At 43.1% G+C, this 25,901-nt stretch overlaps 1 protein-coding gene, 1 long non-coding RNA gene and 1 pseudogene across 3 annotated transcripts; 2 read left to right on the top strand and 1 right to left on the bottom strand.

Moving 5' to 3' along the window:
- The first annotated feature begins 3,425 nt into the window (after positions 1-3,425).
- Positions 3,426-11,018, top strand: slc25a25a (solute carrier family 25 member 25a). Its single transcript, XM_064937561.1, has 10 exons — positions 3,426-3,700; positions 5,650-5,776; positions 5,891-5,978; positions 6,110-6,224; positions 7,560-7,718; positions 8,436-8,588; positions 8,767-8,874; positions 9,025-9,192; positions 9,294-9,444; positions 9,590-11,018. Exons 1-10 carry the CDS (start codon positions 3,542-3,544, stop codon positions 9,772-9,774), a joined length of 1,413 nt encoding a protein of 470 aa, XP_064793633.1. The 5' UTR covers positions 3,426-3,541; the 3' UTR covers positions 9,775-11,018.
- Positions 11,019-12,024: 1,006 nt separating this feature from the next.
- Positions 12,025-20,112, top strand: LOC135514236 (uncharacterized). Of its 2 annotated transcripts, none has more exons than XR_010451646.1 (3): positions 12,025-12,890; positions 19,094-19,263; positions 19,368-20,112. It is a non-coding gene; the product is annotated as an uncharacterized LOC135514236 (long non-coding RNA). The 2 variants fall into 2 exon arrangements; XR_010451645.1 differs by lacking the exon at positions 12,025-12,890 and adding an exon at positions 18,298-18,751.
- A 2,200-nt stretch (positions 20,113-22,312) lies between these two features.
- Positions 22,313-24,730, bottom strand: LOC135513627 (serine/threonine-protein kinase N2-like; annotated as a pseudogene).
- Between the last annotated feature and the right edge of the window lie 1,171 nt (positions 24,731-25,901).

The following is a 25,901-nucleotide window of genomic DNA, read 5'->3' as shown; positions in this document are numbered from 1 at the left end:
CGGAACAACCCTGGCCAAATCCTGACAGACAACCATCTCTGCAGCATTCCGCCAATCAGACCTTTATGGTGAAGTGGCCAGACCGAAGCCACTCCTCAGTAAAAGACACATGACAGCCCGCTTGGAGTTTGCTAAAAAGGCACCTAAAGACTCTCAGACCATGAAAAACATCATTCTCTGGGCTGATGAAACCAGGATTGAACTCGTTGGCCTGAATGTCAAGCGTCACGTCTAGAGGAAATCTGGCACCATCCCTACCTTGAAGCATGGTGGTGGCAGCATCATGCTGTGGGGATGTTTTTCAGCGGTAAGGACTGGGAGACTAGTTAGGATCGAGGGAAAGATGAACAGAACAAAGTACAGAGAGATCCTTGATGAAAACCTGCTCCAAAAGCGCTCAGGACCACAGAATGGGATGAAGGTTCACCTTCCCACCGGACAACAACCTTAAGCACACAGCCAAGACAACACATGAGTGGCTTCGGGAGTCTCTGAATGTCCTTGAGTGGCCCAGCCAGAGCCCGGACTTGAACCCGATCGAACATCTCTGGAGAGAGCTGAAAATAGCTGTGCAGTGACGCTCAAGGCAAAGGGTGGCTACTTTGAAGAATATATAAAATATATTTTGATTTATTTAACACTTTATTTGGTTACTACATGATTCCATATGTGTTATTTCATAGTTTTTATGTCTTCACTATTATTCTTCAATTTAGAAAATAGTAAAACATAAAGAGAAACCCTTGAATGAGTTGGTGTGTCCAAACTTCTGACTAGTACTTTATATATACTAGTGTATGCATGCATGTAACTGTCCGTGGGACCTTTTTTGGTTCTATTGTTCTTATTTTAAATTTGTGTAGTTCATTCCTTGAGGTGTTCTTGTCTATTGATGTTCTGCATTATGTCATATTTTATGTTTTGTGTGGACCTCCGGATGCATTCTGCTTCAGCAACAGCTAATGGGGATCCTAATAAAATACTATGAAAAAAATATAACAACTCAAAACGTCAAATTTTTTCGGTAGCTAAAAAGCATTATTTGGTCAAACAGTAAAATCTATTATCCTCATGATTCCTGTAATGAACGTGTCTGCCCCTGTGCCGGTGCCTTTGCTGGGGCCTGCTCGAGAGAAAAATGTGTCCTGATTGTATAACAATTCAAAATGCAGTTACATGAAACACACAGCTTAGGAAGCTTCGTCCCCTTGTCCCTGTCAAAGAGAGGGGAGGGTATCAGCTTTCTGTAGGTATTTTTATTCAATATACAGCTCAGTAGCAAGTATTTTACAACCAAGATATTTGATATGGCTTTGAGATATGGAGTGGCGCACAAAATGTCTCATGGGTAGTAGCCTACAACTGCAATGTTTTTTTTTAGGACATTACATTTCATGTTGGATGAAAAATGGCTACTAGCAGTGGGTATTATAGTTAATGTGTTTTGAGTTTCCACTTCCTCGTGTGTTGAACCCCAAATTAATTCGCCTATGATATTAGTTAGTGCACATAAAGATGTATGTAATTCATCTCTATTGAACCAAAAATAATTCTGGAAATTCTGATTCCTAGTTTTACAGTAAAATATAGCAACTATAGTCTAATTATCAACCCAAAAGTGAGTTGGGGGAGTGAGCAGTGATGTGGGCTGGTGTGAAGAAAATGCCAAGGCCAAATGATTGCCCAAGACCGCCCCTTGGACTCAGCTGTCTGTCCACCACGTGGTTTAACCCAAAACCTTGACGTTGTTCCAGCACATCCGTCACTTGGCGCTTGTCACCTGGCATTTAAGTCTAGGCATGTCGTCATCATTTTATTACATACAACCTCATGGTGTTCCATAGTACCTGGTGGTCTGGTAGGACAAATGCAGACCTCGCAGGACATACAAACCCCACGTAAAGATTTTTTTTAAACTAATATAAAGGTTTTAATCTGTTGATTACTTTTTATTCTCTGGAGAAAGCCAACCACCCAAACTATTAAGCCTTTTATAATACAGTCCATTTGCTGTATCAATATTAAAGGCCCCAGTGCAGTCAAAAATTGACCTGTGTTTTATATATACTGTATTTCCACACTATGAGCTTGAATAATACCGTGAAATTGTGAAAATTATGATAATGCCATTTTAGTGCAAAAGCTGTTTGAAAAGACTGCCTGAAATGTCTGCCTGTTTTGGTGAGATGGAGCTTTGGCCTGCCTGATGACATCGCCAGATGGTAAATTAGTTAATAGACCGATAAGAAGTAGATTTCTGAACCTTTCTGCCGATAACAGATAGTTTTCAATTTGCCTCTCCTCACTCAGACCACTCCCAGACTGTCCTAGCAAAACTCTTGCTTGAGAAATTTCTCTTTGCTAAAAAGTGTGTGTGTATATATATATTTCATATATATTTTTTAACAATCACAGTAAGGTACTCAATTGTTACTCAGAAATTATTTTATATTGAGAAAAAAAACAGCTGCATTGGACCTTTATTTTCTACTTATCTATTTTTTACTTAACACTTATTTTTCTTAAAACTGCATTGTTGGTTAAGGGCTTGTAAATAAGCTTTTCACTGTAAGGTCTACACCTGTTGTATTCGGTGCATGTGACAAATACAATTTGATTTGATAAAAGGCACAGTTTGTTATCTCATAATTCCTGCAGTTGTTAACAGTGTTACTACCAGGCTAAATAACAATCTCAGGAACAATCTAAGGATCTGATTATTCTGTCTTAGCCGGACATTTTCAGAAAGTTGCTATTATGATGTGTTGGCTGAACTCAGACCATCTTGCTGGTAGAATCAATCAGCTTTAAATGACAATATAGAATGACAAACATTGATGAAAATAAAGAATTTAATGAATTTCAATCTAATAATCTCATGTATATGATGTATTGTAGAGGTAGACTGCAAAGCAGCATATAGGCCTTCACCTTGTAAAACTCTGCTTATAACACCTGTAGTACTAACATATCACAAATTTCAATTAAGGCATGGTGAATCTCCAAACGGGAAACGTTTGTTATTTTCCCAAAATATAGCCACGTCATATAGGGGTAGGCTAACAAACGGTAGCTTGGGGTAAGAGAGGGTTAATGCTACGTTCAACTACTAGTCAGAACTAGGAAACTCGGTAATATTCGACTTGCTAACTGGTTGAACGCAGTACGCGTGCAACTAGTTAGCAAGTCTGACATTTCCGAGTTTCCTAGTTCCTGAATAGGATATGAACGTGGCACAATAGTCTGAGGGAGGGGTTGGGGGTGATTGAGCAGCTTTCACGCAAGATCAATGCTTGTCAAATGAATGATGTAGTGATTGGTCGATAGCAAATGACGTTACCGAGAGAGGGGGGCAAGAAGATCATCATAAGAGCCAATAAAATGGCTCTATTTTCAGAAGGGTGTGGTTTCATAGATTTCTATAACAAGAGGTACTTCTTTACCGGCGTTTTAGTAGTAACACGCCTAGGGAATTTATCAATCTTTTGTGTACTTTTTATTTATTTATTTATTGTGGAGTGGCTTTTTCTTAAATTTAAACATGCTTGGCCTGTGCCTGTATGTGCCTGTTCCGAATTCGGATCCTATTGAATTCGAGTATTATGAGTCCAATGGACTACCATCGGAGCTGAAATCGCTCTTCAAATTGAGTGTGTTTCTACCGTCCCAAGAATATTCAATTTATCGGAAATGGCGAAAGGTAAGACTTGCACTCTATTCTTTTACATATGTATTTATATGCTTCTGCAAACTTCATAGCAAGTTTTACATTTTGAGTGATTTAATTTGTCTTTGTCCTGAACTATACGTTTTTTAACAATTAACAATACCTGTTAATACAACCCCCTCCTTCCTGTAGTCTGTGTTTGTCGAAATCTCACCTACTGCATAGTGTTGCATGTAATCCACCACATCAGACCATAATGTTTAAAGGTTTCAGCAGGAATTGAATGCAACAATGATTCAGACCTATGGAATTCAAGATAGAACTCGTAATTTCATATAACATTATATAGACAGACTTTAAACTCTAAGCCCCTACTCAAGGAGTTCCCCCGAGGGATACATGTGGCCCCTGATATTCATTAATATATTTGAAAAATGAATTTGCATTTGCTTCATCAATGTTAGAATTCTTTGACTCTACAGTTTAAGAATTATAAAACAATCTAACACTGAAGGCATAGACAATTTTATTATTCTCTACATTGATTGTGCATTGGGCTTTGGCCGGCGAACACTTCTAGTTTAAGTTTTAATGTGCATCTTATTAGTCGAATTGCATATCAGTGACCCTAAACCAGCAGATTCAGGGTTGTCAATTAGGCAAATTAAGAAATCACTGAAACATGATGGAATTGTTAAATTACAGTTATTTTATTTGACCTTTATTTAACTCGGCAAGTCGCTTAAGAACACATTCTTATTTTCAATGACGGCCTAGGAACGGTGGGTTAACTGCCTTGTTCAGCGCTCTAACCACTCGGCTACCTGCCGCCCCATGCATGCAAGACAAGTTAATTGACCCTCAAGACTGCGTGACCCACAGAGGCAAGACATGATGTTCTTGGCCGAGGTTGGCATCGTGATTCGAGCCCTCGTGTCTTCAGGCATAGGTATTAGTGTCGTGGACATGTATCTATATCCTTAATGACAAGTTGACCTGCCAACTTGTGCTAAGCCCGTCGACCTACCTGGTCTAAAATAGACTGAGGCATCAGCAGTTGAGTTTCTGGCCTGGTGTAATTTGCTCTACTGTCTTGAACTACAGGTATCTACCAAAATAAAGGAAACCCCAACATAGTATCTTAACAGGGCTTTGGGCCACCACAAGCCGCTAGAACAGCTTCAATGCGCCTTGGCATAGATTCTACAAGTGTCTGTTACTCTATTGGAGAGTTGTTGATGGCGGTGGAAAACGCTGTCTCAGGCACCTCTCCAGAATCTCCCATAAATGTTCAATTGGGTTGAGATCTGGTGACTGACACATCTTTTAACCCCCCCCATGCTCCTTTGAGACTGCTCTTTCAAAGTCACTGAGATCTTAGCCATGGTGGCCAAAATAATGGGCAACTGAGTATTGTTATACACAACATTCCATCATGATTTGGGTCAACTGATTCGTTAACTCAGGAACTACACCTGTGTCGAAGCTCCTGCTTTCAATATGCTTTGTGTCCCTCATTTACTCAAATGTTCCCTTTATTTTGGCAGTTGTGTGACAACGCTCCCATTGGGAGCATTCTTTCTGTCCATGTTACAGGCCTAATGTCACATTTGAAAGTGAATACACGTTGTTCTCTCTCACATAGAATGGCATTTAAACATGGGACAAAATAGTTTTAAATGGGTTTGAGTCAATGGCTTTCAACATAGTGCCTTGGTGTTCTTTGCCTCGATCAGAGACATTGTTGAAGTGCTTTGTCTTGGCTGGATATTGAGTGATGAGAAATGCACTGTTTGACATTATTCACCCAACAGTCACCTTACCCTCATGTCAGGTGCTTACATGCATTCAATTAGTATTGTCCCCCTCCAGATAAGCTCCAGTCTTGGGTTTACTTTTGTCGTTTGATTTTCTATTGTCCTCCATGGTGTCTGTTATAAGAAAGCAATTTTGTTGATCATTTAGTTTTTTTGCCCTTGCAGAAAGCGGTGAAAAGTGTAGACAATGACCTGGATGGACAGATGGTCTTTGAGGAGTTTGTTCACTATTTACAAGATCAGGAGAAAGATCTGAAACTCGTCTTCAAGAACCTGGACAGAAGTAGAGCTGGTATGCTATTATGCACATCTGAACTTAGTTTCAGAACATGTCTAAGCCACCATAAAATACACTTTGTTTGGATTCAGGTGGAATTGTGATGAATTGTCTTCCATTGTGATTCAGATCAAATGGATTCTAAGGAGATCATGCAGTCTCTCCAGGACCTTGGTGTTCACATATCCCAGCAGCATGCAGAGAAGGTCCTACAGAGGTAAGGTATTAGGATGAAACAGTGTTTCCTTATGATTTTGGTCAATGTTGTCAGTATAGCTATTATTACCAGTTTGATTCATATTCTCAAGTGTTTATGGTTTTGTTTTAATCTGTTTGTTTTTTAAATAGCATGGATAAGAATGGAACAATGACCATCGACTGGAATGAGTGGAGCAACTACCCTCCGCTACAGCCCAAAGAGAACAACATCCCTGAGATCACCCTATACTGGAAACACTCCACGGTGAGGAGGGAGGATGTGAAATAACTATCCACAAAGCAGAGATTTGAATTATATTTAACATGAATTTGAGTACACTCTGTATCCACTGACAATAGCCTTTAAAGTTCAATATTGTGAATGGGGATGTTAATCCTATTGTATAGATCAACACCGAATGGATGTGTGTCACCAATTAATATTATTCGTTACTAATTGGTGTAGGACAGGAAAGCTCTGAATACAAGATTTTGCTAAAAAAATTAGGTTGAATTTAATTACCCCTTATATAAAATGTTGATAAAGGTTTAATTATCCCTTATGTAAGATCATCATGTTTGTAAAGAGGTAGGAGGAGAATAAAATGATCCCCTGCCTTCTTAGAACCACATTCATGGGACAGTGTAATCTTGGGCAGCGTGTGGGTGGGGTATTGAAATACTGTACGCCTTAATGGGCGAGGCGGCTTCTCAATCTTAGCCTGCTTACCTCTCCAATGTGCCAAAAGCTACAGAACAGCCTTTATAGGTTGAGCTGGGGCTAAAAATATTCAGACATACTCCCTTGGAGATGAGATGACCACCTTACACAAAGGCCAGGGAAAATGTCAAGCAGCATTTACTCTTGAGTCACTTTGGCCAGACTAACATGTGGCAGTAGTATTAATTACACTTGCATAACAGGTGCTGCCAATTTTCTAAGTTCTTGCCTGTCATTAAATAGCTTTCAGTTAGTGATTTGGTGCTGGCATGGTAAAGAGGGATAAAGCCTGTACTCTAGTATGGATTTTGCAAAGGCACCTCTCTTGGGACTTAAACTATGTCTGGGGAGGCTCCCTGGCTGACCGAGATGGTCATTGTGCAACAAACAGTGTTAAAAGGAGGGACCATTCCCCTCCGTCTTCACCCTCATAATATCAGGAGTGCACGTCAAGTCCGAACCACGGCATTAAAGCAGAAGCACCCTTGTGTTAACTGGTTTAATGTCTGATTACACAGCAGTGTCCCAAAAATATCAGAACAGGAAACGTGTAGAATCCAACTTGCTTCCTAACTCGGAACATTAAGTCAACTGACCTAAAGCCTCATAACCTGCGACCTTTGCTCTAATTGGATGAGGGCAGAGTCTTCTCTGACGCACATTTAGCTGTCAATACTGCTTGTCCCTCGTCACCACCTAAATGAATGGTTTGTGTAAACATGAGGCCTTAGAAATCCCACACACTGAAAATGTCAGCTCACCCCTTATAGCTTGACTAAACTTGTTGCAGCTGTTCTTGGATAACTAATGTATTTTGGGACAAAATAAATGGGCTAGTAGTGGATAATTATACTAATGTTCAATCTGTCTGCTCTCTAGCTGTTTGACGTAGGTGACAATCTGATGGTGCCTGATGACTTCACGACAGAGGAGAAACTGACAGGGATGTGGTGGAGGCATCTGGTAGCAGGCGGAGGTGCAGGAGCAGTGTCCCGAACATTCACCGCTCCCTTAGACCGACTCAAAGTACTCATGCAGGTAAGAAGCCCTTGATCTACTGTCCTAGTTACCACCACAGCCCTGTATTCCCAACAGCACTTGAAGTCCTAGGAATGGTACACCTTGTCCTTAATTACCTGTTAATTGTTGAGTGAAAGTGGGCATCTTGCATAACTTGTAGGCAAATAACAGAACTGTTGCAAGAGCGATTACCTAAGAGTCATACATGGGTTAATGAGTATGTAAATGTGCCAAAACATGGGGACAAGGGTCCTAGAGGCTGTTTGTTCCCCCCCTGGCTCATCCAGCCGACCAATTACTGTGGCTGAGAGCCAGCACACCTTCTCTGTTGAGATGTGATTGGCTGCAGCGGCAGATAAGTCAGGAGTGAGTAGATAGGATTTTACGTGATAGCAAAGTGTGGACTCCCGATTGACGTCAGTGGGTCTGTTTGAACAAGTCATCTGGGTTGGTGCAACTGACCCCAGTACACTTTGACTTGTTCCACATTGTACTCACATTCTCAGAGTGAATGCCTCAATACTTAAATGAATGAATAAATGTTTTGAGGAGGAAGGGCCCGATTCAGTTATAATAAGCTTGCACAATGTAAACGTTTGTCAAAATCATGAATTGGCGTCAATTGGTGACTTGGCTGAACATTAAGCACACAGATCAAGTTGGAATACGGCCCCAATTATCTTATTGGTCATTTGACTTCTGTATGATAAACACTTTATATTCTTGATTTGTCAGGTCCATGGTTCCCGTAGCAACAACATGTGCATCATGAGTGGGCTCACCCAGATGATCAAAGAAGGTGGGATGAGGTCGCTGTGGAGAGGGAATGGAATCAACATTATCAAAATCGCCCCTGAATCAGCCATCAAGTTCATGGCCTATGAGCAGGTAATCCATGCAATGAAACACTTACTCCTGTATCATTTTACTTAATTTAGGGAAAGTCTGGACTCGTATACCGTTTATTATAACTCCATCTAAATTCTGTATGTGATGACCAAGTTTATGTTCTAATGGTGTCTCTTATCTCATCCCCTCACTTTTCTTTCAACGGCCACTGATGTAGATCAAGCATTTGATTGGCAGTGATAAGGAGACACTTGGCATCCTGGAGCGTTTTGTAGCTGGCTCGATGGCTGGAGTCATCGCTCAGAGCACCATCTACCCCATGGAGGTGAGCAGCCGTCAGATAGGGACGATTACACCTGTGATTGTTATCAGGATGAGGACAAACACTTGTGATTTGAAAGTTTGTAATGCCAATGTTTTCTTGCCGATTACATGCCACCTGCTAGGTTTTCAGTTTTTTCTCTCTGCTCACCAGGTTCTGAAAACACGGCTTGCCCTGCGAAAGACTGGTCAGTACTCTGGCATCTCTGACTGTGCAAAGAGCATCTTCAGGAGAGAGGGACTACGTGCCTTTTACAAGGGCTTCATCCCCAACATGATGGGCATCATCCCCTACGCTGGAATGGACCTGGCTGTGTATGAGGTAAGAGACCCAGAAGGCTTTTACAAATCTCTAGTTACATGTTTTTACTGCATTCTAGGCTCCATTTGGAATAGTCTCTGAATATGTTCCTTTTTCCACAGACATTGAAGAACTCTTGGTTAGAGAAGTATGGTGCCAACAGTACTGACCCGGGAGTGTTAGTTCTGCTTGGATGTGGCACAGTATCCAGCACCTGTGGTCAGCTGGCCAGCTACCCCCTAGCCCTGGTCAGGACCCGCATGCAGGCACAAGGTGAGAGCTTCCACAATGCACCCCTAATGTACACTGCTTATTGGAATAGATCATATTTTCCTCATTTTATTTAGATGCGGTTATAAATGACTACAAGTTTTTCTGTTCCTTGGCTCTAATGCTGGCTGCCATTTATCTCCAATAGCCATGCTGGAGGGCAGCCCACAGATGACAATGTCAGGGCTCTTCAAACAAATCATCCAGACAGAGGGGGCCACTGGTCTCTACAGGGGCCTGGCCCCTAACTTCCTGAAGGTCATTCCAGCTGTCAGCATCAGCTATGTGGTGTACGAGAACCTGAAAATGTCGCTGGGAGTTAAGTCGAGATGAGGGGACACCCAACATCTGAATGGATCTTCAACCCCTCAGTTGAGGCTAAGAAATCTGACTCTTGCTACTTGAGGTTTATGGAGCCATCTCATTCTGTGAATGCCAGAAGATGGAGAACAAGGGACAACAGAATGAAATGGTATCAACTCTGTGAGCTGAAACAGAGGGAAGGGGGAGCTTCTCTCAATATTGCTGTTGCTGCTATTATTTAGTTTTCTATTTAGATGCTCAATTGTTGAGTTAGGACCAGAATTCTATAATCAATGTTGGTTAAATATCTACCCAACTGAGTGAGTAACACCATAATTGGGGACCAATTCTTGTTCTTGTTGCCAGTTTGTGGTATAGTGCCTCTGAAAATTGTCCTGTTTCTATGGCTTCACTCAGTAAATCAGGTTATGTAACAGTTCAAACTGCACCAGTCCCCTTAAGTAGAAACCACTTCAGTTATTCCCAGTCTAACATGATATATTCAGACATTTTCCTTAGCATTAACAGGTTTTCTGAGTAGTTATTGGTTCTTCCCCCCCACACCTGCTTTTGTCTTTGCCTGATATGAACATTTATATTAATTAGTGTTCCCTTCCCTGTATGTAGGCAATAGGACAAAAGCACATATGGTGAATATTTTCCCTTCTCAATCCTTACAGATGACTAATTTATTCGCACTGCCGTTTCTGACTGAATTGACACTGTATTTCTGATTGAGTGAAGTATTGATGTCCACATTGATCTAATATTTATTCATTTTTTTGGTTTGACGTTGACAGTGACAGCATTACGTTTTTGTTCAGAACACGGCCGTAACTGGCTTTATGCTCATAAGTTTGACTTGTTTTGGAAAACTAACTGAAGAGCCATATTTACCATTATATATTAAGAAGTGGGTATGTTTGCAAAATAAGTTCACATGAGCTTTAAATTGAGTCAATTTAGCCTATTTGTCCTCTATATATATTTTAATAGTTTGTTTGTTTACATTGGTGGTTTTGTTATTGAGAATAATTGCTTATTTTGGTTGTCAAGTCACTTAATCAATGTCTTTGTACCTAAAACCAAAACTTGATTTTAGAGCTTTGTGTAGATTAACACTAATGCACTTTAATACTGGAGACACATTTGAAGGTTTTGCATTAACTTTCGATACAAAGTTGGAAGCCACATTAACTTTGGTTAAATCATTTTTTTAATAGACCATTTGGTTCAATGTTCTTTGAGCAAATAAATAAAAAGGGTATGTTATATTCACGTCTTTGGTGTATTTCTTGACTCCTTGAGTGTGTCCCTTTACTTGGACGTGGATGTTCAATAAGGGTATTTCTAAGATTCAGTGTTTTTACGTGTTTTTATAAACGTTGCGTTTGTGTGAAACACATTGTATTGGCCTATAGTTATTGCTTTATCAAGAAAAGGGTGTCATTGAAAGGAATGTTTACCGGCGTAGCTGAAAATGGACCAACTGAAGGGGAAGAGTCCCAGTGTTTGGTACTGTGACGAAACAAGATTAATTCTGTTCTGAGTTTTGATGAGGCTTTGCCTGACTAAAGTGAGGATATTTCCGTTATCCCATAAGAGCTTGAGCCGACTCCATTATTTTACAGGTGTTGAGCTTATGGGCATGTAAAAGGGTTGGTTACATGCTGACCAGACTGGACAAGTCGCGTGCGCGAGCGTTGCAAAATACATTGAGAAATCCATTAAATTCAATTATTGCATACTGCTCGCGCACGCCAACGAGCTTCTGCGTTACCAAGGGCTAAAATAGAAGTCAAAAGAAGTTCGGTGGTTGCTGATGCACACCGGAGGCCTAGTGTGTGCATGTACTTTTACATTCTCTCTTGCGTGCAGAATTTTCAGCTCTTTCTAGCATGAGTGATTGGGGGAAATACAATATATGGTTCATTACTTGTATGTGGTGATAGTATGATTATTTAGTGACGCTGTTATGCTAGTAACTTTCCCATGCCAATGAACGTGAGGCATTGGATTGTTTGATTGCCATGCTTGAACTGGTCTTGGAGCAGAGGCCACAGCAACCTATGATAACTGTTTCCAGAGGAGGCCCGGGAGAAGGGCGAACCCATCTTTGCAAAGAAAAGTTGTGGGGATGCAAATCACAGCACAATAGATCATTGTTATTCACACCACCTCTGCCACCTCTGCCTCGAAAAACATTCTAGTGGGGAGAACAGTGGCGACATTGTGGAGCAATGGCTGGGTATTTGTCAATCCCTCAATCCCTCACTGGTAGTGCAGATAGCTTGACCCTTGACTGACTTCAAACCGCATAAAGTGACAAGTGAGTTAGGGCAAGGTGACATTGACATTGAGTCCACTCAGGTCTCACAATAGTGTAAGGCCAAGCTAGTTCATATTTTAGTCCGCTACGAGTCTACCTTCTACCGGCACAAACTAGATTGCGGGATGGCTACTGGTTATGTCCATCGCATCAGCCTCAGTGACACCAAGCCTTTTAGCCTACCTTAGCGTAGGCTCTCCCCTAACCATTATGACAAGCTCGGGCAGGCCTTGGATGACATGGAAGAGTGAGAGATAATCAGGAAATCCAGTGAGTATGCCTCCCCGCTCGTGCTGGTCTGGAAGAAGTCTGTCGATCTGAGACTGTGTACAGATTTCCAATAGCTCAATTCTCGCACCGTAAAGGATAATCACCCTCGACCTCGTCAAGTTGATGCTCTGGCGGCCCTGGGTGGTTATGTCTTCGACTGAAGAACTTTGAAACGTTTGGAGTCCGTTTTTGAGCTTCTCAAAGCCCAAGATCTGAAATTGGCTGCAAAGAAATTCCATTTCACAAGGAGGTCAGTGTGGTTCTTGGGGCATGTCATCAGTGAAGGAGGTTCGCCACAGACCCAGAAAAAGTGAAGCCAATCCAGAGATGACAGAGAAGGATCACATTGAGGATAACACGGATGTGCCCTCCCAGGGGAAGATTCGGTCCTTTCTCGGAATGATAGTCTATTACCAGCAGTTCATTGAGGGGTGCTTCACCATCTCTAAGCTGCTGCATGAGCTGACAACTGGAACGAAGGCGCTACGCTATGGAAAAGGCAAGAAAAAACAAGGAATACATAGGAAACTCGCAGCAGACTGGACTGGTGAGTGCAAACAGGCCTTCAGTCAGTTAAAACAAGCTCTCCTCGATCAGGTCATGCTAGCCCACCCTGACTTTAGTAGACCTTTCTTTGCTGTCTGTAGATGCATCTAGTAATGGCTTTCTTCTCCCAGGTGCCAAATCAAATCCTCAAATCAAATTTTATTTGTCACATACACATGTTTAGCAGATGTTAATGCGAGTGTAGCGAAATGCTTGTGCTTCAAGTTCCGATAATGCAGTAATAACCAACAAGTAATCTAACTAACAATTACAAAACTACTGTCTTATACACACAAGTGTAAGGGGATAAAGAATATGTACATAAAGATATATGAACGAGTGATGGTACAGAGCAGCATAGGCAAGATACAGTAGGTGGTATCGAGTACAGTATATACATATGAGATGAGTATGTAAACAAAGTGGCATAGTTAAAGTGGCTAGTGATACATGCAATACATAAAGATGCAGTAGATGATATAGAGTACAGTATATACGTATACATATGAGATGAATAATGTAGGGTATGTAAACATTATATTAGGTAGCATTGTTTAAAGAGGCTAGTGATATATTTTACATAATTTCCCATCAATTCCCATTATTAAAGTGGCTGGAGTTGAGTCAGTGTGTTGGCAGCAGCCACTCAAGGTTAGTTCCCTCTGCTGTTTCCTGAAGTCCACAATCATCTCTTTAGTTTTATTGACGTTGAGTGTGAGGTTATTTTCCTGACACCACACTCTGAGGGCCCTCACCACCTCCCTGTAGGCCGTCTCGTCGTTGTTGGTAATCAAGCCTACCACTGTTGTGTCGTCCGCAAACTTGATGATTGAGTTGGAGGCGTGCGTGACCACACAGTCGTGGGTGAACAGGGAGTACAGGAGAGGGCTCAGAACGCACCCTTGTGGGGCCCCAGTGTTGAGGATCAGCGGGGAGGAGATGTTGTTGCCTACCCTCACCACCTGGGGGCGACCCGTCAGGAAGTCCAGTACCCAGTTGCACAGGGTGGGGTCGAGACCCAGGGTCTCGAGCTTGATGACGAGCTTGGAGGGTACTATGGTGTTAAATGCCGAGCTGTAGTCGATGAACAGCATTCTCACATAGGTATTCCTCTTGTCCAGATGGGTTAGGACAGTGTGCAGTGTGGTTCAGATTGCATCGTCTGTGGACCTATTTGGGCAGTAAACAAATTGGAGTGGGTCTAGGGTGTCGGGTAGGGTGGAGGTGATATGGTCCTTGACTAGTCTCTCAAAGCACTTCATGATGATGGAAGTGAGTGCTACGGGGAGGTAGTCGTTTAGCTCAGTTACCTTAGCTTTCTTGAGAACAGGAACAATGGTGGCCCTCTTGAAGCATGTGGGAACAGCAGACTGAGATAGGGATTGATTGAATATGTCCGTAAACACACCAGCCAGCTGGTCTGCGCATGCTCTGAGGGCGCAGCTGGGGATGCCGTCTGGGCCTGCAGCCTTGCGAGGGTTAACACGTTTAAATGTTTTACTCACCTCGGCTGCAGTGAAGGAGAGAGGAAGGGTCTGCAGCCAGACCGGGAGTATTTCGCTAGCAAATCACTTACTTGTGCACAGTCAAAGTATCATGCCCATAGGTTAGAATTTTTTTGCTTTACGCTGGGCTGTCTGCAAGAGGTTTAGTCATTGGCTAAGAGGCAAGCCTTTTACTGTATGGACAGACAACAACCCATTAACGTACATCCTGTCCCAGCCCAAATTGGACATCTGAACAGAGATGGGTTGCTTAGCTCTCTCCATTTGAGTTGGACGTCAAGAACATCCCTGGTTCCAAGAATGTCATTGCTGATGCACTCAGTAAACAGCCATTAGTGCAGCCGACCGCTCTCCACCGCATCACAAGGGTTCCATACAAGGCGTTGCTGGAAGAAGCTGCGGGAGTACATGCTGAGAAGGTGCATCATGTGCTCCACTTTTCAAACCGCCCATTTGACCTCGAGAGCTGCTCACCATCAATTGAGGCAGATTCCTGTGAAATTGTAATGAACTACCAAACTACCTCCTATCCCTCTCCTGGTTCTCTGTCAAAGGAAGCAGTGTCAGCAGTCCTGAAGTCACAAGGGAAGGCTGGTCTACACGACTGTGCACTGCTACTGCCTCAGCTCATTTAGTCACTGGTGCCATCTGAGATGTCAGATGTGAGAGTGCTATCCTGTGATGACCTGAAATCAAAGCAGCGTCAAGATGACGCACTAGCCAGAGTTGTTTTCTACGTGGACAGGGACTGGAGACCTTCTAGGAGGGAACATGGCCATGAACCAATCAAGGCTGCAGATTCTGAAGACCTGGGAGAAGCTCACTCTGAAAATGTGTGTACTATATCGTGTTACCAAAAGTTCACTGTCAAAGAAGAAGACGTACCAGTATGTAGTACCCACCTCCATAAGTGCAACAGTCTGGGTGTCCACGATGAAGCTGGTCATCAGGGGCAACAGCAGACGTTGTACCTGACGAGACAAAGGTTCTTCTGGCATGGTCTGGAGTCTGACGTGAGAGAGTACATCAAGAGCTTCAAGGGGTGTGTGTTCAGTAAGGCCCCCGAGCAAGAGACCAGAGCTCCATTGTAGAGCATCATCATGACTGAGCCCCTCTAGTTGGTGTGTGTGGACTTCTGGTCTGCTGAAGACTCCAACATCAAGTCCTTGGATGTTCTGGTCGTTACTGACCATTTTACTAAGATGGCCCATGCCTTCTTGTGTTCGAACCAATCAACTAAAGCAGTGGCCCTTCAGCTGTGGAACAACATCTTCTGTGTGTTTGGTTTTCCTCGTCGTATCCACTCCGACCAAGGGGCCAACTTTGAAAGTAAATTGATTGCTGAGTTTTTGAGTGCTGCAGGAGTCCAGAAGTCGCACATGACTCCCTACTATCCGATGGGGAACAGGGGGAGTTGAAAGGTTCAACAGAACGCTGGGAAACATGATCAGGGCCTTACATACGGGAGCAAAGCACAGGTGGCCCCAGAAGTCGTTGACCTTCGCCTACAACTGTACAGTCCATGAAACCACAGGCCAAGCCCCATTCCAGTTGATGTTGGGGAGAGTCTCATGTCTGCCTGTCAACATGCTGTTTGGTACCATGCTGCAAGACTCAGGTTGTAGACTATGACGAGTACATCAAGTCCCTAACGAGAGACCTGAGGGAGGCCATGGAGATGGTACAGATGTTGGCAACCAAACAGCTGAAGAGGCATGCAGGCCTCTACAACAGGAAGATCAGAGGAGCTCCTGTGGAGGTCGGTGATCGGGTGCTGCTGGCGAATAAGGGTGAACTTGGAAAGAGGAAGCTGGCTGATCGTTGGGAGAACAACCTCTATATTGTTACGGAGAAGAATAGTGACATCCACATATTCAAGATACAGAACATGTCGACTAGCCAGGAGAAAACAGTCCACCGTAATCTGATTATACCTGTAAACCTCTTGCCTCTCCCTGAAACTTCCTTGGAGCCACCTAATACGGGAGACAGTGAGGATCAGAGTGAAGAGATGGAGGCCTCGTCCTTGAATGATATACCAGAAATGGACATGGGTGAGAGGACTAGTGTGTGGGTATCCGAGCAGACCTCTGGTGAAACACAGTCAAACCCCTCTGAAGAAGAGACCCCAGATGTGCTGGAAGATGGGCCACTGGCGAGGAACCCTCAGAACTCACCACATTCTGAGGGTGCCACTGGTGGCACAAGCGTGTCAGAGCTAACCTTTAGAGAAGAAATGTCCGAACCCTCTGAAGAAGAAAGGCATTCTGATGATGCCACTGGTAGCACAAGCTCCATCAACAGTCACATAACCTTTGACCTTGACTATCCACTGACTATGGACAGCGACCCACCAATGGTGGTTGTAGTTAAACAGCTTAACCGTAATGATAACTCAGGCCTGTCAGGTCAGGGGCTGGTTGGGTTAGGAAACACCCAGTGAGACTCATAGAGACTATGCTGACAGAGGGTTTGGAATACCTGTGTGAGTGTAGGATTAGAATCCAAGTTGGCCTGTAGATTTCCAGATCTTTAGCCCATTTTTATGTTTTACCTTCAAGAGGCCCCATGGAGATAATGGGTCAGAGGTCAAGTAGGCCAAGATTTTTCTGTCTGAGGTTCTTATTGTCACTGAGTGTACTGAACATGTAACAGGCATGTTTTCCTACAGGGTCTTTACATTCCACTAATTCTCTTTAGGGAATAGTCTTTGCATTGGAATATTTGGTTTTATATATATGTGTATATATCTCAGCAAAAAAAGAAACATCCCTTTTTCAGGACCCTGTCTTTTAAAGATAATTCGTAAATATCCAAATAACTCCACAGATCTTCATTGTAAAGGGTTTCCCATGCTTTTTCAGTGAACCATAAACAATTAATGAACATGTACCTGTGGAACCGTCGTTAAGACACTAACAGCTTACAGAAGGTAGGCAATTAAGGTCACAGTTATGAAAACTTAGGACACTAAAGAGGCCTTTCTACTGACTGAAAAATACCAAAAGAAAGATGCCCAGGGTCCCTTCTCATCTGCTTGAATGTGCCTTAGGCATGCTGCAAGGAGGCATGAGGACTGCAGACGTGGCCAGGGCAATAAATTGCAATGTCCGTACTGTGAGAAGCCTAAGACAGTGCTAGAGGGAGACAGGACGGACAGCTGATCGTCCTCGCAGTGGCAGACCACATGTAACAACACCTGCACAGGACAGGTACAGGATGGCAACAACAACTGCCTGAGTTACACCAGGAATGCTCAATCCCCTCCATCAGTGCTCAGACTGTCCGCAATAGGCTGAGAGAGGCTGGGCTGAGGGCTTGTACCCCGTTGTAATGCAGGTCCTCACCAGACATCACCGGCACAAACCCACCGACCAACAGCCTAACAACCAAACAATCGACCAGTTGACTAAATTGGGGTCAGCCCTAGTTCCTAGTTCACCTCTTAAGTGGTTATCAACTGTACCGCAGGGATGGAACATAAAGTTGCAGGAAATAGAAGTTGTGGTGGCAGCTGCAGAAAAGTATTTGGGTGTATGAGACTTGGTGTAAAGAGTTACAGGGTGTGTTGACGAGTGGAGTCCAGTCCTTTCAGGCCGTTGGCCTAAGGTAGGACCAGATAGGTTTAAATGGTGGAATAGGGTGGTGTTTTTGTTTATGGGTGTAGAGTTAGATGGCAGCGTATTTAAAACAACAACAAAAACATGTATTTATTTTGTATTATTTTTACTTAACCTCTTTTTCCATGCAAAGTATTATACCCCAGTCTAGTTGGTGTCAGTAAGGCAACATTTATTGGATGCCAACCGCCGTTAAACCTCATCGAAGACTAATAACTTTGCTAGCTAAAGTTAGTTAGCTAGTGTTCGACTTCATGATGTTTAAAAACGTGTTTCGATTTGGTTGGCTAATTAGGACCGTACATGTCATCCTAACATGGGTTATCACACTGATACTATTCTTACAGGACACTGGTAAATTACTCTTTGAGACCAAACAATTTCATTAGCCATTTAGCTAGTAAGCTAACGTTAGCTTGCCAGGCAATACCGACTGGGAGACTGTCACATTATGACAACAATATGAGCTAGTGATAACTTGCAGGCTAGCCAGCCTTATAACGTTAATTTAGCCAAAGTGAATACAATAGTAATTTTAACAACCTTCTACTTGTTGCTGTGTTGGATTTCTGTGGTGTTTTGGTGAATTTATATCTCGCCTGTTAAGATCTGCAAAGACAAGAGGAGAGTGGAGAGTTTATGCAGCATGTGGTGTTTTCCTTGCTGGTCCTGCAGTCAGTGATGCTGTATTTCACTCTCTCTCTGATGCACCCGGGCTTTGTTCACTCTGTGTCAAGGTGAGCAATATTCTCAACCAACCACCCTTCTTATAATATGTATTACTTTCGGCTATTACATTATCGTTGCCCTTGAATGTGTTAGTGTGCTCAGGGCTCAAGTGAAGAATTGTAGACGATACCTCAAAACCCCACTCCTTGTCTGCGTCGGTGTGGCTCCTTTTTACTAACAAGTAGGACAGCAGGTAGAATACCATTCAATTGCAGTGAGATCGTTACTTGGGGAATAACTTATATACTTACATTACCACAATCTTAGATCACAGATTAAATTGAATATTGGGTGTGTGTTATGTTGTTATTAATATGTATGGCTTCTTCTCTCCCCTTGGTCTCAAGCAGCAGCCCATGAGAGCTAAGTACTGCCAGACCTGTAAACACTGTATACGGGGGTTTGACCATCACAGTCCATGGATAGAGAATTGTGTGGGTGAGAGGAACTACCGCAGGTTCATCATCATCTATCTGGCTGTGCAGCTGCTTGCTCTACTCTGTGTCCATCAGATTGCTTGGTGAGTGTGGGTGATTTAACCTGAGATGTAGTTGAAATGTTTTTGGTCCCACATACACAATAGAATTTGATGTACTGTTAAATGACAGATGTTTTGTCTTTCAGGTCAGGTTTCCATTCAGCCGCCACTTGGAAACTGTGGCTCAGTGTGAATGGGTTTCTGCTGGCGGCGCTGTGTGTTGTACTCGGTGGTGTTCCTGCTCCTGGGCTGCCCCCTCTATCTGATCTCCATCGCCTGAGAGTTCATGTCTCGCCACCAGATGCACTAGAGAGGGAGCCACAACACAGTCTGACCGCTCTACAGACACCATGCCCATACCAGGCTATAGAATTAAGCCAGGGTCGTGGCGCCGCTTAGAACTTCCATTCTGCCGTCCTTCATCATTTAGATTTTTAGCCAAGTTGAAGTAGTGTAAAATAGAATTGTCGTATGGTACTGTGGACTTTTTTCATTTTTCTGTTTAACAGTCATATTGAACAAATGATGTACTCTGTTTTTTATGTTGAAACGCTTGATGAATTAGTACCTGCATTCTTTGAGAAAAACTTTTACTCAATTGGAAATAATTTATTTACAATTTTGCAATTGACAGATGGCACCAAACACTAGTGATCACATGAATATTCATTCATTTTATCATTTACATTAATTGATGTGGTAATCCAGGCATTCATACAGTAATGCATAATTATTAGCAGCAACTATTGAACTGTTTTTGTCACGCCTGTTTAAAGGAGAGGACATGGTGCAGCGTGGTGAGCGTACATTCTCTTTAATTAATCAAAATGACGCCAACAAACCAATACCGAACAACCTGTGCCGCTTAAGGCTATGTGCCATCAAACAAAGTTAACCAATCAGAGACAACGATAGACAGCTGTCTCTGATTGAGAACCATACAGGCCAAAACAAAGAAATAGAAAATCATAGAAACACAAAACAGAATGCCCACCCCAACTCACGCCCTGACCAAACCAAAATAGAGACATAAAAAGGATCTCTAAGGTCAGGGCGTGACAGTTTTAGTAGCAAGATAAATATTGTACCATCATAATCAACTGTCAAATAAATTGACTGGTAGGTAGATATGTTAGTAGCACACCTTGCTGATAGGGAACGACTGGACCCAGGTACATTGGGAAGAAAAAGTATGTGAACCTTTAAAATCACCAGATTTCTGCACCAATTGGTCATAACATTTTATCTGATCTTCATCGAAGTCACAACAATAGACAAACACAGTCTGCTTAAACTAATAACTGTCATGCCCTGGCCTTAGTTATCTTTGTTTTCTTTATTATTTTGGTTAGGTCAGGGTGTGACATGGGGGTTTATGTGTTTTGACTTGTCTAGGGGTTTGTATGTTTATGGGGCTGTTTCCTGTCTAGGTAAATTGTATGTCTATGGTTGCCTAGATTGGTTCTCAATTAGAGGCAGCTGTCTATCGTTGTCTCTGATTGGGAACCATATTTAGGCAGCCATATTCTTTGGGTGATTGTTTCCTGTGTCAGTGTTTGTGCCACATGGGACTGTTTTGTTGCAAGTTCATGTTTATTATTTTATATCTGTGTTCATGTTTAGTTTTTCCTTATTAAAAACCATGGACACCTATCATGCTGCGTATTGGTCCGATCCTTGTTTCAACTCTTCAGAGGAAGAGGAGGAAATCTGCCATGACAATAACACACAATTATCATTTTTTTATGTCTTTATTGAACACTGCGTAAACATTCACAGCGCAGGTTGGGAAAAGTATGTGAACCCTTGGATTTAATAACAGGTTGACCCTCCTTTGGCAGCAGTAACCTCAACCAAATGTTTTCTGTAGTTGCGGAACAGACTTGCCCTATGGACAGGAGAAATTTTGGGCCAGTCTTCTTGACAAAACTGTTTCAGTTCCACAATATCCTTGGGATGTCTGGTGTGAACCGCTCACTTGAGGTCATGCCACAGCATCTCAATTGGGTTGAGGTCAGGACTGACTGGGCCACTCCAGAAGGTGTATTTTCTTCTGTTTAATGTATTCTGTTGTTGATTTACTTCTGTCTTTGTTGTTGTCCTGCTGCATCACCTAACTTCTGTTGAGGTTCAATTGTCAGCCAGCCTTACATTCTCCTGCAAAATGTCTTGATAAACTTGGGAATTCATTTTCCCGTCTGATAGCAAGCTGTCCAGGCCCTAAGGCAGCAAAGCAGCCCCAAACCATGAAGCTGCATGTACAGACAGGGTGATGGTTCAAATCAAACACTGGTATCTTCATAACAAAACTCTTTCTGAGATGTTTCCAAATATATAAAAATATGAGAGACAAAATGAGAAGAAAAAGGGGGGTGGTTACCTTTTGAGTGATGGAGATGGAGTCTGGAGAGAGACATCCAGGACAATGAACATTAACTATGCTGTCAAGCACCTCCTCTTCATCTTCTCCTGGGAATGGAGACTGGCAAAAGACTGATAGAGGGAAGGCTTTATTCTGTTTTATGTCCAGTCATTGACTATATAACATTACATATTTGTGTATTTGTGGTTATTTATCTGTGTATTTGATGTTCACTATGGTGCACTAAGTTGGTTGGAACCTCTCCAGCGCGCTGACAAACAATAAACCATCTTCAATCAATAAACAATTGGTTTAAGATTGACTGAGTGTCCCTATGTAAGAATTCCCACAAAACCTGTCATTCATTTGAATAACATTTCATCAAAGTCTTCTAAAGGACTCTATGCACAAGACTTTACCAAAATGACATTTGACTACTGTTTTCTGTTCAGTGGAGCTGGTAGAGGTGTTCACCACTTTTTCTGTCAGAGTAGGAATTTGTGATGTTTTCTGTGCTGTTGAGATCATGTTGGGGATGCATCTTCCCTGGTCAGTGCTAGATGTTTTAGATGACTGCTCTTCACTTACGTTAAGCAAAAAGAGAAACACAGTGTTGGTCATGTATATAGTCTGGGAAATCATGTAGTGATAATGATATTACATATACTCCCATAACCAAATATTCTTATAAACACATAACACACAATAACTGTTTTACAGTTGATGTTCTTAATGCACACGTTGTCTGTATTGTGTTTGCATGGGCAGCACTGTGCTTTCTCTCACCCTGGCAGTAAGGGGGTTAAGAGTGGCCTTATTGGTGGAAAGTGGCAGGTTGACCACAACATCAGAGGAAGTAGACAGACTCAAAGCGGTGAAGGAACTGCATTGAGGCAGGACACTCATCATCAGATGGCTCCATGTGGCAAAGTTCCTGTTCACCTGGGCAACACTTAGGAAGTTCTTCCCTGAGTGGAGGGAAAAGAACACTGAGTTCAATCCATCAACACAATATACTGTAAATATCATCAACAGTAACATGAGTAGGCCTATTCGATCTGTGACTAAAGGGTCAAAGCAGGTGACACAGAGTAACTTTCTCTTTTGAAAAAATGCACCTTTGATTGGGTTGGCGCTCAATCACAGGTTTGACTAAATTAATCTGCAAAGCCACCAGAAAATTAAGTAGTGTGAACATATGGATATCTGATTGATAGACCGCACTGTGGCTATGCCATCTCATATTCGGAACTATAAACAAATCACACCTCAGTGAACAGTGTACCCTGGGGCTCCAGGCACAAACACAGAAAATGTTGTTGGTTTTCCAGGAACTCTTCCAGGCGCAGGTACTTGACTGCACACATCACCCTACATTCTTGCCAGAAGACCCCAATCCTCAGCTCCCAAGACTGTGGGGGTCCAAATATGAAATATATGTTTAATCTCCCAACTGAGAATTAATATGACCTTTTACCAATACAGACACATTCAGACTATGTACAACACATTCCATTGAGTTCCCATACAACCAGGTAGGGGAAGAACAATGGCTCCTCCTGGTGTTCTGTAAAAGAACTAGCTCTACTAGTCACCCTTTCCACTTCAATGAGAATATCAATTGCCCACTCTATTGACACTACATGCCTGCTCCAGTTGGATGCTGAAGCTTTGTCTCCAGGCCTGCTTGTTCAGGGGTTTCCAGTGGGTGCAACCCACCACTCTGTTATCCAGTTTCAACACTGCACTCATCTCCACTGCCAGACACAAAGTCAGATATTACTGTCCAGTATGTTCTTGACTTCAATAACATGTAGAAGAGCTGGTTCTACAGGGACAGTACTTGGGATATTCAAACACGGCAACCACAGCTTCAACAAAGAAGTCACAAGCCCTCTGGGCACTTAATACCATACATACACTCCCCGCAGGAGAGGAGGAGGTAGTGGATGTTCAATATAGCAATAAGGATGAGTAGGGCTAAGGTCATTTATACAGGAACTTACAGAAGAGGTCTTCTGTGTGATCAGGTTGGCTGTCAATTTTGGAATCTGTTGGGCTATCCGGAGCAGATGATGCGCTGGTTATTTGGCCTCGTCCTGGCAAGGATTTCAGCAAGTCCTCACATCCCAGAAGCCTGACCTCAAATGTGCCTGTAAAATGTTACATTTATCAGGAGAACAGACCTTAAATTTGTTTTTTTATCATTCTGCTTTTACCTCAGATCCATAAACATACATAAAATATCTGTAAGGTTTGAAGAGAGTGATTACCTGTTAGAGAGGCCGGCTTAAGTAAGGATGAGGAGGTTGAGGAGGAAAGGGAGAAACAACTTTTCATCATCCCGCGGGGGGAGGGGATCCTGTAGGGAGCCCCTCTTTGGTGACAGGCTCCTGGATGGCTTCCTGAGAGGACTCCCTCAGGCAGTACTCCAGAGAAAGATGCAGAAGAAGTAGTTTCTGAGCCAACTCTTACACACGGAATCGGGCCTCGTAGAGATATACTGTATGCAATTCCTCAAACACACGTAGCATAGAAACAAAAACAAATGTTCCAATGTAAAAATCAAGAACCTGATAACGTTTTTCCAATCTTAAACACATTTTACGAAAGGGCCCTTAGTCCCTATGAATTGATATTAATTTTGTACTGTTTTCTAATAGAATAGTAAAACAAAAACAAAAAGTGTTTCTATATATATAACCAAGCTATATATATATAACCTCAGCCAGGGCCAGTGGGCCGTGAGATGGCAGCTCCTCAAGCTCCTTCACCACATCCCTAGCCACCTTCACCACCTCTGTCTCTCTCTGGACATAGTGTTTTAACTCTGCCACATGAATGTCCAGGGGATTGACACCCACTAGGGCACATTTTCCTGGGTCAATGGTGCATGAGAAAACAAGCATAGATTTTTTAAGGTCATATCAGAAAACATACATTGTTAATCTCCAATCAACATTAAATAACCATATACCGAGGAACTGTCTCTCTCACCGTCTCTTTAATAAGAGTACAATCTCCATAACTTACTACTCAATCAGTGTAGAGAGCCATCATCCTCTAATTCATGGTCCTTCAAGCCGGATTGAGTTAACCACCAGAAGATATAGATCCAACACATAAGAACGCACCTGACCCATCCATGCGGGCCCCGTTCACAGAGAGAAAGACATCCCCCAGCTCACCTCGGAACATGAATAGAACTGAAGAACCGAGCATCTATGAGTGGGAGGTCTTGCGATTCAGCACAACTTGTAGTCCCTGTTACGCTATCTATGCTCAGCAAGACACATTCAGGACAACATAGTAGTCAACCAAGAGCTTGTGAAGTCCGCCAAGGTGTCATTCTACGTGGATAACTGCCTTTGAAGCATCCCCTCTGCCGATGAAGCAAGAAACATAGTGTTTTTTAATCACATTTTCTCCCCACATTCGTGGTATCCAGTTGCTAGTAGTTACAGTCTTGTCTCATCGCTGCAACTCCCGTATGGACTCAGAAGAGGTGAAGGTCGAGAGCCATGCGTTCTCCGAAACACAACCCAACCAAGCCGCACTGCTTCTTGACACAATGCACATCCAACCCGGAAGCCAGCCGCACCAATGTGTCAGAGGAAACACCGTGCACCTGGTGACCTGTTCAGCGTGCACTGCATCCAGCCCGCCACAGGAGTCGCTAGTGCGCAATGAGACAAGGATATCCCTGCCGGCCAAACCCTCTCTCACCCGGACGACGCTGGGCCAATTGTGCGTCACCCCATGGGCCTCCCGGTCGCGGCCAGCTACGACAGAGCTGGTGGCACAGCTAGCACTGCGATGCAGTGCCTTAGACCACTGCGCCACCTGGGAGGCTTGCAAGAAACATTGTTAATGGACTACGGCAGTGGCTCCATACTGGAGGCTTTGAGATACACCAGTGGGCTAGCAATGTACCAGCTGTCATCGAGCACCTACTGCCCGAGGCAAGATAGGAAAGAAGAGAACTGTGTCTTTCCCAAAGTAGCATGGATCTCCAGGAACCAACCCTGGGGCTAAGTTGGAACTGCCTCAGAGACTCCTTGGGATACAAGCACTGCACTGTGGAGAGCTCCGAACCTACAATGAGTAATATCTACAGCATGCTCGCCCATCAATACGACCCACTAGGCCTTTCACAAGCTGAGCCAAGGTACTCATCCAGGACCTGTGGAAGGAAGGGATAGGTTGGGACGACCCCATTCAACCTCAGAGCCCGCTGGACAGATGGCTTGTCTGGGAACAAGACATTCCTGACCTTGTCCAGGTGTAACTCGCCAGAACTGACGCACCACCATATGCT

This window comes from Oncorhynchus masou, chromosome 25 (genome assembly GCF_036934945.1).
Source record: "Oncorhynchus masou masou isolate Uvic2021 chromosome 25, UVic_Omas_1.1, whole genome shotgun sequence".
Taxonomy (NCBI): domain Eukaryota; kingdom Metazoa; phylum Chordata; class Actinopteri; order Salmoniformes; family Salmonidae; genus Oncorhynchus; species Oncorhynchus masou.
This window is presented reverse-complemented; position numbering and strand designations above follow the sequence as displayed.

Excerpts from the sequence above, each read along its gene's own strand:
- slc25a25a (XM_064937561.1), top strand. The coding sequence starts at position 3,542 with ATGCTTGGCCTGTGCCTGTATGTGCCTGTTCCGAATTCGGATCCTATT. Across the intron at positions 3,701-5,649 it reads TTTATCGGAAATGGCGAAAG|AAAGCGGTGAAAAGTGTAGA; the intron begins GTAAGACTTGCA and ends TTGCCCTTGCAG. Across the intron at positions 8,875-9,024 it reads GCACCATCTACCCCATGGAG|GTTCTGAAAACACGGCTTGC; the intron begins GTGAGCAGCCGT and ends TCTGCTCACCAG.